The following is a 13,587-nucleotide window of genomic DNA, read 5'->3' as shown; positions in this document are numbered from 1 at the left end:
ATAAAAGTTATAATATAAATAGAATGAATTTCTAGCACCTGTGTTAATCTAGTTATAAAAGTAAACGCGACCCGTAACAACATTGTGTATGTTTTTACGTACGTGTCTAATAATTAATACAAACGTTTTTTCAAATGGCAAGAAAAGAAAGACTTTGAAATTAATACGAGATGCAGTGTATGATTAATCCGTTTATAATTACCGTCTCTTAATGCTTTATTTGCCACACACAACACCTTTAAATCATACTAAAGTACTATTGAATAAAACAAAAAATCAAAGATGGCAAAATCAAATATTTTTCTCCTAATACTTATCGTGGCGTCACTCTCTTCCTTATCCCAGAGCTTATCACTCCCCGGCCTCGAAATTGGTCAAGTCAACATCCGTGGTGATGTGACATGCAGCCTTACCGGGGATCGAAACGCACCACCTGTCTCCAATGCTACAGTACTCTTAGTATGTGCCGGATCAAGCACACCCCTTGCTCAAACAGTGACCAATCTCAACGGTACGTTTACCTTCGTGCTAAACGCCTTACAGGCTGCTTTGTTTCGCCCCGATATTTGCGGTGTCGTAGTTAATCTTCCGGCTGGCACATGCGAAATCTATCCACCGGACGGTGTAGTCACAGCCTCGATTAATCTGTCCAACGTCGTCATCAGGAACCTCTTAGCAATCGTTTTCTATACCACTGGTCCGTTTCTCGACACAACTGTTTGATCCGATCGTCGTTTAATTAACAATAGCTTACACATATACGGATGGGATTTCGAATGTTGTAATGTTTTATATTATTGGGATAAATAAGTGATGCTGATGCATAACAAAAAAATCAATTTGAAGTGTGTATAATGGATTATTTAATTTGTGTATTTTTAAAAACATGATAATGTGTTACTATTACGTGAACCCTAGCTAGTTCTTAATTAAGGAAAAAGGTTGTAAAATTTATTCTATCCAAAAAACTTTGTTTACAGTATGTGCATCTTTAGATCGAAAGATGAATATTTAAAGCAGTTGAAAGTGCAGACATAAAACGAAAACACCAAACTAGCTTCTCGATGCTAGCCAAGTGCGTAGTCCATCATCATCAAGCTTAGAAGATCTTGTTTCCTTTAGCGAGCATATTCTATTGCGGACGATTCGATCAATAAGCTTAATGAGCTGGTCAACGTTTTAAGCGATCTCTCCATGTCGTCTCCCATTAGTCTCACTGCTCACACCAAATGGAATGAGCAGCGGTTTAGAACACATATCTCATGATAGGTAAAGTAAATATTGATACTGAAAATTAAGCACATAAATGATTAATTGTGGAACCATATCTTCTTTGATTTCTCCTTTTTTTAGATGGTCTATTTAATTGTTATTAAATAAAATAGTTCTTAATAACATGATGCTGATGCATATTCAAAACTATGAGTGAGAAGTCTATCATTCGACAATGGCTTTTGTGCCTCACGATTCATAATTCCATATATAAACGATGTTATCCTTCGCAGTCCGGTCTCTCCGATTTCAATGCACTTTGACGTTATTGCAGATTTGGTTATGCATGATCCATACAGATACAGTATGGACACTCCTTACTAAGGTATATGTTAAGGTTTAGTCCAATTTTATTAACTCTTCACTACATATATGGCTTGGGTTTAATTTGTGTCTTGTTTACTACTAAAGTCTAGTACAATTTTATGTGTTCAGTTTTACTTTCTGTGAATAAAACCATTTATCAGCAAAACAAAATAACTGTTAACAAAAAGAAAGGACGAAAAAGTACAGAATTTTCTGAAATCATTAATAAAATTAAAATATCAAACGAAGTATGGAATTTTAATTATTTTATAGTTAAAGTGGAAAGGAAAGAAGCACGCGAGATGAGAGTGCATCATCAAGTGTGATGGGACGGACTCTTACGTAACTGTTCACTACTCACTCTTTGTTTATTTCCTCACCTTTTCACGTACATATTATTTATTTGTTTCAACAGATAATTCACCATTATCATCACCATTCAACATCATGGAATCGACAAGTTTTTTACTTTTTTTGGTTCAAACATTTTTTACTTTCAGATCAAACTACATCCTAAAAGTTAAAAACACATAATACCATTGCTTTTCTTATTTCATCACACAATGTATTTAAGGGCAACCCCAATGGAGGGTTATATTTTTGGACCTCTTAAAATTGTTAAGTAATATATTATGTACTGTTAATTAAATAAGAACTTTGGGAATTTTAATTAAAATTTTCTCCACCAATGGTGATTTTAATTTTGAGTCTCTTAATTTGATTTTTTTTTAAATATTCAGAACTACGTTTCATATTTTTAACAATACCACAATCAAAATCAAAATCCTTTCTTTCATATTCTGAACTACATTTCAAAACTCAAGAGAGTGAGAGAGACAAAACCTTAAGCTGAGTTCTTCTGTTCTGAAACCAGAACTTGATTTGTCTAGGAGCCAAACCCAATTCTCTGCTAAGTTGATTCCTCTGCTTCTCATGAGAATGAGGACACTCCTTGAAACTCCTACAAGTTTGATAATTCAACGATTACAAAACAGAACAAAGAAGTTGCTTCAAGAAACACAAAAAGGGAGATGATTGTAGTACGATTCAATGCGTTGAATCTGTTGAGCGGTATGACGATGATAACGTTTCTTCTTCCTATCAGATTCAGAGCCATCGTGATGTTGGCTACCACCACCATCACCGCCGCCGGGTGTTCGCAGATGAACCTAGGAGTGGAATGCTGCAGATCCCAAATTACAAGCTTCTTGTCCATTCCACCAGTTGCAGCCAAATGGATAATTGCAGAGCTTGGTGAAAACTTCGCACATTCAACTGAATCCATGTGAGAAGTCAAAGAGCTCACAACCTGTTTGGTAAGATTACTCACAAGTTAGTTGATATGTCAAATAGATTTTAGAAGCACCCATTTCATCCAAGAAAATGGTAGATCCAAGGCAATGTAAATAGAAAACTTTCAAGAAAGAACAAGTCTGAAATAAGCAGTAACACTTGACAATTGAAATGAAATATATCATGTGAAATTGGTATGAGCATCAAACTAAAGTACAAACCTTTCCAGTGACTATATTGACAATGTGAACTGAACCTCTGCACCTTGTGGCATGTTTATGGGGTCAAAACCTCTCTGATGCGGCCAAGGCTTTCCAGGATCCGCATGAGGAGGTGGACCAGCAGCATGTGGCGGAGGCCCCATAGGTGGAAAAGGAGGTGGAGGATACGGTACAACATGTACAAGGTAAGGAGGAGGAGGACCATTTTGGTTGCTCCTGGGACCTGGTTTTGAATGATGCCCAGATGGATTCTTGTGTCCAGGATTAGCCTTTCCACCACCCTTGGATTTCGCTTGACCAGGATTAGCCTAAACATTAAACAAGAAACTTTTTTCAGGGACCAAGTTTAAGCTCTATAAATGCAATGCAATGCTTTTTTCAATTAGTAAACCTTTCAACCCAAGCAAACGTAAACATCATAAGCATCAAATTCGAGAAAAAAAAAACCAATTCGATCAAGTTTCTCAAGAAATAGGCGTATCACCAACTTAAACCAATCACGAACACAACAGATATCGAGAATCAGATACCTTTCAGCTCTACAAAAGTACAACGCACCATCAACACTCAAAATTAAACCGCAGCCCAACAACATTAACAAAAAACGAACCTGAGCAGGTGTTGGGGTAGAGGCCGGGATGGTTTTATACGGCGGGGCAGGAGGCGGAGAGATTGAGAATCGATTGAGAATAACTGCCAATTGAGAATCGATTCAATCTCCTCTTCCGATTCCAATCTCCTACGATTCCAACTGATCCCATCTCATTCGATTGAGAGATTCGCGACAAAGAGAGAGAGAGAGGGAGAGGAAGAAAAAGAACACAATCGGGCCAAAAAAATTGCTCTGGATTAAACGGAGCCAACGATTTAGCGACACATCACAGTCTCTTATGTGAAATTGAGGTTACTATATAAGAGGAGCTCTTCAATTTTTTCCACTTTCTGTTTTTTTTTTTTTTTTTTTTATCTATTTTCCCTTAAAACCCCACATTAAAACCTCCGTTGGGGATAACCTAATAATGTACAGCAAGAAAGGATAGAGATGAAACAAAAAGGATTTATAACAATATTATGGCACTAATATAGTTTAAAGGTTTACTTCGTTTATAACATAAAAAGGGTTTAAATCTTTACATGAAGTTACAACATTTGGTATAAGGTTTGAATTGTGATCACATAACTAGACATAGGTATTGAATGTTTTGTACATTGTTAGACCATGGCCACTCCAGAACCGCTTTAGAGTTACTCAAAATTAAACTAATACTACAATTAATATTAATCTAATCAAAGCAACCTACTAAAACTTTAAACAAAATCATCCTTCCAATGGAGAAACCTTATTAAGGTTGCTTAATCATTAGAATTCAAATTTTTTCAACAATTGCTTAATTATATTCCAAAATGAAAGGTTGTCAATTCTTACAAATTTTCTTAGTAGTGTTACAAAACAAAGTGAAAGAGAAAACATTTTACATAACAGAAGATGGAAACTCAATGAGAGGGAACTTGTGGCAAACATCGATACCAATGGTTTTAGCAAGATCAGATTCATCCCCATTTGGACCAGTCAAATTGGCCTACAAGGTTGGCTACTGTCATCTCTGCCATTGTCACCTAACCCGAGTCTTCCATGTTCTCCTCTTCCCCAACCATAGACCTAAGATTGTATATAGCCAAGTCACAACATTTTTACAGTTAAGATCTATATCAAACTTAAAAACAACCCAGCCATGGCTCGATCATATAATCAATATTACGCCAAATCTGTATCAAGGTGAATCATGAGAGGATATGATGCAAAGGGACAAACAACAAAGAAATGGGCCAAAACTTATAATGTCATGACGAAGTCAAGTTATACTGTTCCAGCGTTTAGGGACAATCAAGACCAAACTACTAATGTGTTCATAAGATAACAGAACAAACATATAGAAACACACAATCAACACTATGTATTAAGCTACGAAAATCCATATGAGAGACAAGACTTTTTAAACAGAACAATCAACACTTTGTATTCAGCTCCTGATTATATAACATATGTTTTGACCAAAAAAAAAAGATTATATAACATATGTAAGAGACAAGGCATTTTAGACAGAACAATCAACACTATGCATTAGCAAATAGCAATCCTCTCTAACCTTTCCATCCATTTCTGATACAACAGTGTTTGCAGAATCTTCACTACTGAAGCTGACAAATCCAAAACACCTCGACCTCCCTATCTCTCTGTTTGCGATCACCGTAGCTGCACACAACCCAAAGACACAATCATCGTAACGAACAATATACAAAAACCACAACAAACAGGACAAATAGGTTCCTTAACACACTACAAAAGCCAGACACTGAGACCATATCACAAAACGCTCATCAAACCAACCTAACATACTTTCCTAAAATTAAACCAACCTAACATACTTTAGATTCATTAATAAACAATCATATCAGAATCATCAATATGAGACTACAAACTAGGAACCAAAATATTATGAGTATTGACTTATATATCATCACGAGGTTATCAATTCCTCCAAATGATAAAATGGGTCCTTTCTCATTGCCTTTAGCTGTGTGATAAAATGGATCCTTTCTCACTATCCTCCCATTCATACTCTCCAGAAAATCGCTTGCGTTAAATCTAATCATTCAATAGCCAACAAAATACAATGATTCTTTAGTTAGTTATAGATACTAAAACAAGGTTTCAAGTCTCTTTGTGCCTTCCTAATATATCTATGATTCGCAATGTAATCACTAATCATCAGCCATACTCTCATAAATTTGAATTGACAAAGAGGATTGAAGATTCGACAGAACTCACAAACCATCAAAGCAGATAGTTTCCCTTGTGACGGAGGATGGATTGTGACAGAGGATGGATTGTGACAGAGGATGAGACTGTGCGCCCAGCAAGTCCGGTGACTCTCCTCATACCTTCTTGTCGATTTGTGATTGATAGTTTCGTTGTGTTTTTGAAGCTGGATCAAGAGATCGAATTCACCGTTTCGCGTTTTGTCGACAGAGGAAAGAGAGAGAGGTTTAGGAAAAAGAGAAGAAAAAGATAGAGAAAAAAAAATATCTCTTTTATATTTTATCAAAAGCCAATTAGAAACTGACACGTAGCGTGTTTTAAGGCTTCCTTCCGATACTTTCCAGAGCAACGGTTCTCAGTGTTTTGGCCCAATTCTTCTAGTTTTTCCTAGAAATTGTATGAGTAACGCTTAAAATACACCACTGGACATGCTCTTATAGAGATTTTGTTTGTTTTTTTAATATAAAAACTCATTTTAGTACCAATCAAAATTTTAAGATTTTGTTTTTTAAAAAAATTTAGGAAAACTATTTTATCGTTAATTTTTCTCAAAAACTAAAAACCATTTTTTGAGATTTTTCATAAAAAACAAAAACTAATAGCAAAATCTAAAATCTAAAAACTAAAAACGAAATCCAAAAACTGATGTAAAAAATAGCATCCATTCATGGCCATCGTAAATCAACATGTTGCCAAATATACACATTAATAAATCAACATAGTCCTCGATATATAAGAATATATACATGCTGCCAAATATACACATTAATTGAATATAACTATAGACATAAAACTACGAGATTATAAAAACTTGTAAAAAACAAAAACTACTACATGCATGATAATAAATTGAGTATAGTCAGATAAAAGAATTAATGAATGGTTGGTTAGATAGATAAAACATGACGTTTGCCTGCATTATACAAAGAGTACGTGGTTCAGTACGTAGAATATGATATATTTATTAGTTCGTCATTTTCGTTTTGTCTTTCAATTTTAAACTGAAAAAATGAATTTATTAAATAAATGTCACACACATACATTTTTGGCACTAACCAACAACTTTATAAGATTATTGATTATTGTAATTTGAAAGTGGTCCATGAAGCTAGTTCAGCTTTAGATTACGATGCATGTTTCCATATAAACCGATTTGCTTAAAGCAACTATTTTATTGTTCTTTATGACAATTGATCATAGATTTAGTATATGGCACCTATATTGCTATTAACACTATACTCTCGATGATTGACATCATATACTAGCACATGCACGATTCAACCGATCATCAAAACTATAGGATTAATATCAATATCCATCCACATCACATGGTACGGTTATCGCTTCGCTTTTGTCAAATGATTCAAAGCCAAAGCTGTCGTTCATTAGAGTCAAGTTCTACAAGTTATTGCATGCTAGGTCGGCATGAATGAGATCTTGGGTCGGTGATACCACGAAACACATTCCTTGACAGTCGCCAAAGCTATTGATCCTTTATCATTTGCTACTTCCTTTTCCTTATTTTCTACTAAATCAGGAAAAAATGTTACTTCTTTTCCAAGTATGACTTAATGGATAAATGCATGAAACACACTAATCATCAGTCCTCTTCATTTTTTTAAAAAAAGAAAAGAAAAATAGTTAAGATATTTGCTTGTAACATTAAAATCTTTTGTCTTAAAGAATGAGTCTATTTCCATTGACCAAGTAAATAAATTTATATTTTTAATAAAATGAGAAAAATGTACACAATTGGATAATTAAAACAAAGAACCTTTTAACTACACAATATCTTAAATCTTAGGCGTTCTGATTGGTCATGGATAAATAGTTTTCAAGCGAAAGAAACACTGATGAGAAAAAAATATATATATTGTATATGAGTAAATACTACTTACTATGCAAAATTGAACAAAAAAGTACCTATTAAGTATTAATAGACGTGAGTAACGGCCATAAAATTTTTTTATTTGGATTCGGACTTCACCGATCTATTAGTAAATTATTATTTTTATGAATTATAAATACTTGTTTTTTTTTGTAACATCTGGTATTATTAATAATTAATTATTGTTGCTACAATAATCCTCATGGAGGAGAGTTGATAAACCAAGTGGTACATAATAATGATACATGAAGGATGTACTTAAAGGGAGTGTGTTTGTTGCGAGAAAGTCTGCAGTTTTGTTGTGTGTACGTCTGATCGGGTCAAAATCTCTAGAGGTCTCTGTTCTCCAACAAAAAATCTGAATACTCTTTGTAAATCTCCTTTACTCTCATACTCTTAATGAAAATTGCAATCTCCAAATTTGCCCTTACCAAACCGATTCAAACCAATTCATTGAACCAGTCTTTAATTGAATTGATTAATAATAATTATTAAAAAAAACAAAAATCAGATCCATTCCATCGCTTCTTCTTCTCCATTCTCGGATTCATCCATTTTTTCACCATTGAAGCTCAACCTTTAATTTCCGAATCAGATTTCCTTATCTTTCCTACTACTTTTAGCTTAAACCCTCTTAAATTTATAGAGTATTCAATCGATTTTGGATTATTGTATTTAAAATTTAGAGATTTCAATTAGATTTGAAATTTGTGTTGATAATTAATGGATATTGGGTTGATAACCAACTATTATAGGTCGATTAAGACATATGAATGGATTGCAATGGCTGAATCATAGTAAACATATGTAGATTAGCTTTTTTGGTTCGAAAATCTAATGGGTTGTAAACATAATAAAACTAGAAAATTGAGTATAACTGTCATAATTGATATAACAGGTACAACTAAAAAATTGATATAACTGTACAACTGATATTCCTAAAGGTACAACTGGTACATTATTGTGTACTAATTTAGTTTTATTTGTAATTTTTTGCGTACACAAATACCAACCTTTCAAAATCATAAATGGCAGCTAGAGAGAAATTTGGATAACTGGTTTCAAAGCGAGGGAGGAAGTCAATATAAGATTAAAGATTAGTGTAATTTCCAATGTATTTGTACTCTACTTGGTAAAACTTGGTTTTATAATAGTACAATTATGTATGTCTTTACTCTTATTCTGTTTGTAAAATTTGGTACAACCTAACAATACAACTACCACCAATTTAAAAAAATATATATATGCTTTATAAATTAAAATTTGTTAGACAATGTTAAAAATCTTCATATTCACTTTATAAACTTAAATTTGTGTGACACATCTTCTAAAGTAACATTATATATATATATAAAAAAAGATAGTCTTCACTAAATTCATTTGTGTCCAAGAAAGATCTTATAGTTTTAAGATGACTTTCTTATTGTTAACTCAATTACATTGCAAAACACACAACAATAAAATTTTGACACAAATGAACACATGTAGAATGTTATACAAATAAGTAAAATCTTTGGTCCAACTAAAAATGTTTAGTTTAAATACAATTATCCTTATTATTATATATAAAGTTATTTAACTAATAAACCTTTATTTTGTAAGAAATTACAAGGGTATGCCACTGAAGTTATGAATAAGATTTTTCGCTAAGGTTAATTTCGTCAATTGAACTATTTAAATTCGGATACACACGCGGATCCTTTTTAACCAGTTATCTGACCCGGTTTCAATTTTTAATCTCAGCCGTTCAATATTTTCTTGAGCATAAATCTTAACCGTTCAGTAGCTAAGTGCTACATACAGTTCTACTAAACCTAAAAACAAAAGTTTTTCGTTCACCTCTCTCTTTCTATCGCCGTCTTTCCAATGGGTGCTACAAACAGTATTAAGCGATGAATCGATGACGAAATGAGGTTTGAGGAAGGATTTAAGAGCGTTGGAGAAGGATGCTGATTTTTTGTTCTTCTCGCATCAAAAAAAAAAAAAAAAAAAAAAGGTGAAGACGAGAAAGACGACGATAGCAGCAGCGATAGATTTTGGCATAAACAGCAAGTGGACTTTAGTATAGTTACGTGTCGGAAATTGAACCAGAGTGGGATTTCAAGAGTAAGGTATGTATTGTTTGTTTGTTTAATCATTGTTATATCCATCTGTCTAACTCACCTCTTGGCTTACTGCTCTCAATCACTTCAAAATCCATCTGCTATGGTGAAGTAATTTTTCAATTTCATTCGCTTACAACAATAGATTTGTTGTTTGTTTTATATTTTTTCAGTATTTAAAAAACATACTGTTCTCACTTGCAACAATAGATGATAAAATCAGTCTCATAAATCGTCAATCACTCAACCTCAAAAATATGTTTGATTCATGTCTCCGGTCAAGTAAGCACAGATCCCGATAATTCTTTTTTTTTTTCTTTTCCAATCTGAATCGATTTGTGTAAGATACTCTTCTGGTGGGTTCTCTGGTTTTTAATGTGTTTTTCTCACAATTGGATTCGTGACAGATAAGAAATCCAATTGAACAATGCGAGCAAACATTTTTGCCATGCAAGTTAATCGATTTTCTCATTCCTATTTTGATTTGAGACTGCACTCTAATACTCTGAAATAGCAACAGCATTTGGATTTGATGTGACAAGTTATAAGGGAAATAGAGAAGTTCATAATTCTCTCACAAGTCTTGGTGATTTTTCATTGGCCTTGAGTGGTTAAGACTATCGGATCCATTGGAAAGTCAAATACGGAGAGGCAATGAAGAAGGATGCCACAGCAGCTGGTGTCAATGTGAGTCCTCTTTAGGTTTATTAGTTATTGGTTTTTGGTTGTGCTTTATGAACCATATCATCATGAAACTAGACTGTTTATTTCCTGCTGTGTATATACAGGTCCGCTATTTTGAAGATGAGTCAACACCTACAAAACTTGCGGTGTCTGTGTTCTTGGTAGAGAAAGATATCCTTCTGTTGAGTTGTATTTAGGTGTGTTTCCCTTTTTTCACGTCGCTCATTGCAAATCTTTCTTCTGCAAACTGCTACAAGGTTGAATAATGAGAACAAAAATGTTGCATATTTTGGTGTCAATTCCTAAGAAGCTCCATACGATTTAGCCTATTTCTAAACTATTGTTATGTTACTGCTACCACCAATTTCCCTATAATTACTTTCTTAGTCCTCTTCTGATTTTATCCGTTTGTTGTTAATTTATACAAAATTGGTAACTCTTTACTAATCCATTCTAATGCTTTTAGATTACCAATTGCTCAAAAGAATTGGAGGAAATGAAGCACATGACCAAGCAAGAGTTCATTGCCTCCTCAGAATGTAAGTCCAAAAGCAAGAACTTTTCATAATCTAATATTCTAATTAATTGTCTAAATATGTTTCTTTGATAGTAACTAGAGGTCAAAAACCAATATAATACAGGAAGAGTAGCGGTATCTCTAAAAGAGCTTCTGTATATATCGATGTGTGACAAGGCATCATCAACAAGAACCTTGGCAAGCAAGGATTGGCCGTATTGCCGAGAATAAAGATTTTTTTACCTTGAAAGTTGAAACCTTTGGTAAGTAAATCATCAAAACTTGGTCTAAAAGATAAGTTAATAACAATGGTTTTTTAACGTTAATTTTGAATTTGATTCCCGTTATGATTTATTGGAATCAGTATCGAGATCAGGAAAGCATACTAGATGTTTCAAAAGCGAATCGAGGCTTCAGGTATGTTAATCAACATGATTTTGTTTGATTTCTTGCCTTTTCTATAAATTGAAATAACAGTATTGAATTTGAGTCTGAACTTTCCAATCTAAACACCAATTTAGGGGTTATATCTAGCAACAAAGTTACAACAACTGTAAGAAAAAAATTAGAAACTATAGTATCCATTGAAACTTTACAACCAGTCTCATGCTAATCTTTTATCCTTATGTTTCAGGTTCTAGACTTATAATCCTTTGGGTCAAATTATCACAAGGCGTACCAGCATATGTAAGTTATCTGACCTAATTGAACTTGGTTTTCTTAGTTTCAAATATACTGTTTGTTTTATTTCTAGGTTTTTATATAAACTGAATTTTTTACACCAGTGAAAATTTGGCTGAACTTTCCAATCTACACAATATTAGGATGGTAGGGTGGAGTCTGAAGGAGAAGAGAAGGTTAGATTGAAGTTCACAAAGAGGCCAAAGCTAAGAAACCTTATAGGGAAAACGGTGACATGTAACTGGAACTTGATTATGGTGTAAATGAGTGTGAGAGGGAGGTATTGTTGGGGTTGATGTTGTTAAACACACACAAAAAAAAATTTAAGCAAAAGATATTGATAACAAGTACGACGAACATGTGGGGAGAGTAGCCACAAACAAGTATAGAGTGGATATGTGAGGAGAGTAGCCACAAACAGGTTACTATTATTTTTAGCATTAGCATTTAACATCTGTATTTACTATTATTTTTATACATGTAATCAGGTTAGGTGGATTGCTCGAGTAAACTCCAACCACGAAGATGAACCTAATAGGTGCTTTTAAACTTCAACCAAACAGTTATTTTTAAAGTCAAAATAGATCTTAAAAATACGAATTTAGGAAAAAAAAAACTGAAAACATTATATAACATTCATACTATTTTCTAAATATTTTTTTACATTTACAGTGATTGTATGTTACGTTTAAAGTTCAAACCATAGTCACGTGGAGATATTTTTTTACCCGTAAAGATCGCGTTAGAGAAAGGTACCAAAAATTTAAGAGTACACGATCTGTATCCATCCCTTTTTTCACGTTAAACTCTACTATTATGGACTAAAAATATTAAAATAATTTGCAACATATAACATAATTATCAAAATTTAGATTTTTTGAAAATATATTTTTATGTATGTATAAAATAACTTATTATTAATATTAATTAAGTTTAAGCCTTTAAATATTTTTAAATTAGGATGGATGAAAAGATACTATTTTTTTTTGAAGGTCAAAATATTTTAAACCCATTGTGGGCAGGCTTAGCAGATAGGTTTGACATGTTTGCCAATTTTATTTAGATTATTTGGTTCAAGAAGTCTTATTTTTTCGCGGCTTTTTATCTTATTTGATTATTCAAGTTTTTAACGATCGCTAATACGGTTGACATTCGATCCAGATTCTCCATCATGTCAATCAAAAGCTCATGGCGAGACAATTATTAGTTTTAAACATTCCTAAACTTATATAAGTTTGTATTATAAATATTATACCAAATAAAAAAAATTATAAATATAATCCCGCAATGTACGTATGGATCCATGGTCAATAATTTTCACAACTTAAAATAAAATTCTTCTAAGCCATATTTTTAAAAAAAGCCCAAATAGAATTATAACTATATATATTAAACATTCAAATGGAGAATCATGTATTTTGTCTAAATTTCTTAGCCAAAATTTATTAATAACATTATTATATGAGTAATTATTTAAAAGGAAATGGTTATGAGACATAAAATTTCTACCTGGATAAATCGGGACGGGACGGAATGGAATGCGACGGGACGAGATTTAACACCCTGTAAAAAAATTACTTTAACAATTTTAACAAACACAGGTTATGCTTGATTATTATAGAGGATTGCAAAAAAATGTATATTTTCCAGCTGATGAAGATGATGATCATATTTATTTTCGCTACGGGTTGCAGTATTCTACATATACACCAACATATTGACAAAACACCATAAAAGAGTGGCAACCTAATTTTTATAGAATATATTAATATTATACAATTAAAATTTTACAACCTAAATTT

At 32.9% G+C, this 13,587-nt stretch overlaps 2 protein-coding genes and 1 long non-coding RNA gene across 14 annotated transcripts; 2 read left to right on the top strand and 1 right to left on the bottom strand.

Annotated features, from left to right (window-relative positions):
• The first annotated feature begins 282 nt into the window (after positions 1 to 282).
• LOC147940299 (uncharacterized) lies at positions 283 to 723 on the top strand. Its single transcript, XM_087461247.1, has one exon. The coding sequence runs from the start codon at positions 283 to 285 to the stop codon at positions 721 to 723; it is 441 nt and encodes a 146-aa protein (XP_087317373.1).
• Positions 724 to 4,485: 3,762 nt separating this feature from the next.
• Positions 4,486 to 6,679, bottom strand: LOC147940298 (uncharacterized). Its single transcript, XM_087461246.1, has 4 exons — positions 6,660 to 6,679; positions 5,923 to 6,182; positions 5,240 to 5,346; positions 4,486 to 4,752 (listed from the first exon to the last, which is right to left on the bottom strand). Exons 1-4 carry the CDS (start codon positions 6,677 to 6,679, stop codon positions 4,663 to 4,665), a joined length of 477 nt encoding a protein of 158 aa, XP_087317372.1. The 3' UTR covers positions 4,486 to 4,662.
• A 2,917-nt stretch (positions 6,680 to 9,596) lies between these two features.
• LOC104707508 (uncharacterized) lies at positions 9,597 to 12,283 on the top strand. Of its 12 annotated transcripts, none has more exons than XR_015564157.1 (9): positions 9,597 to 9,912; positions 10,077 to 10,185; positions 10,311 to 10,590; positions 10,692 to 10,784; positions 11,054 to 11,126; positions 11,229 to 11,367; positions 11,469 to 11,521; positions 11,739 to 11,791; positions 11,929 to 12,283. It is a non-coding gene; the product is annotated as an uncharacterized LOC104707508 (long non-coding RNA). The 12 variants fall into 12 exon arrangements; XR_015564162.1 differs by having other exon boundaries at positions 11,890 to 12,283; XR_015564159.1 differs by having other exon boundaries at positions 9,601 to 9,912; positions 10,424 to 10,590.
• Positions 12,284 to 13,587: the final 1,304 nt, after the last annotated feature.

This window comes from Camelina sativa, chromosome 8, assembly GCF_030686135.1.
Source record: "Camelina sativa cultivar CO46 ecotype springtype chromosome 8, ASM3068613v1".
Taxonomy (NCBI): domain Eukaryota; kingdom Viridiplantae; phylum Streptophyta; class Magnoliopsida; order Brassicales; family Brassicaceae; genus Camelina; species Camelina sativa.
Note: the sequence above shows the minus strand (reverse complement) of the source record. Positions and strands in the feature narration are given on the sequence as shown.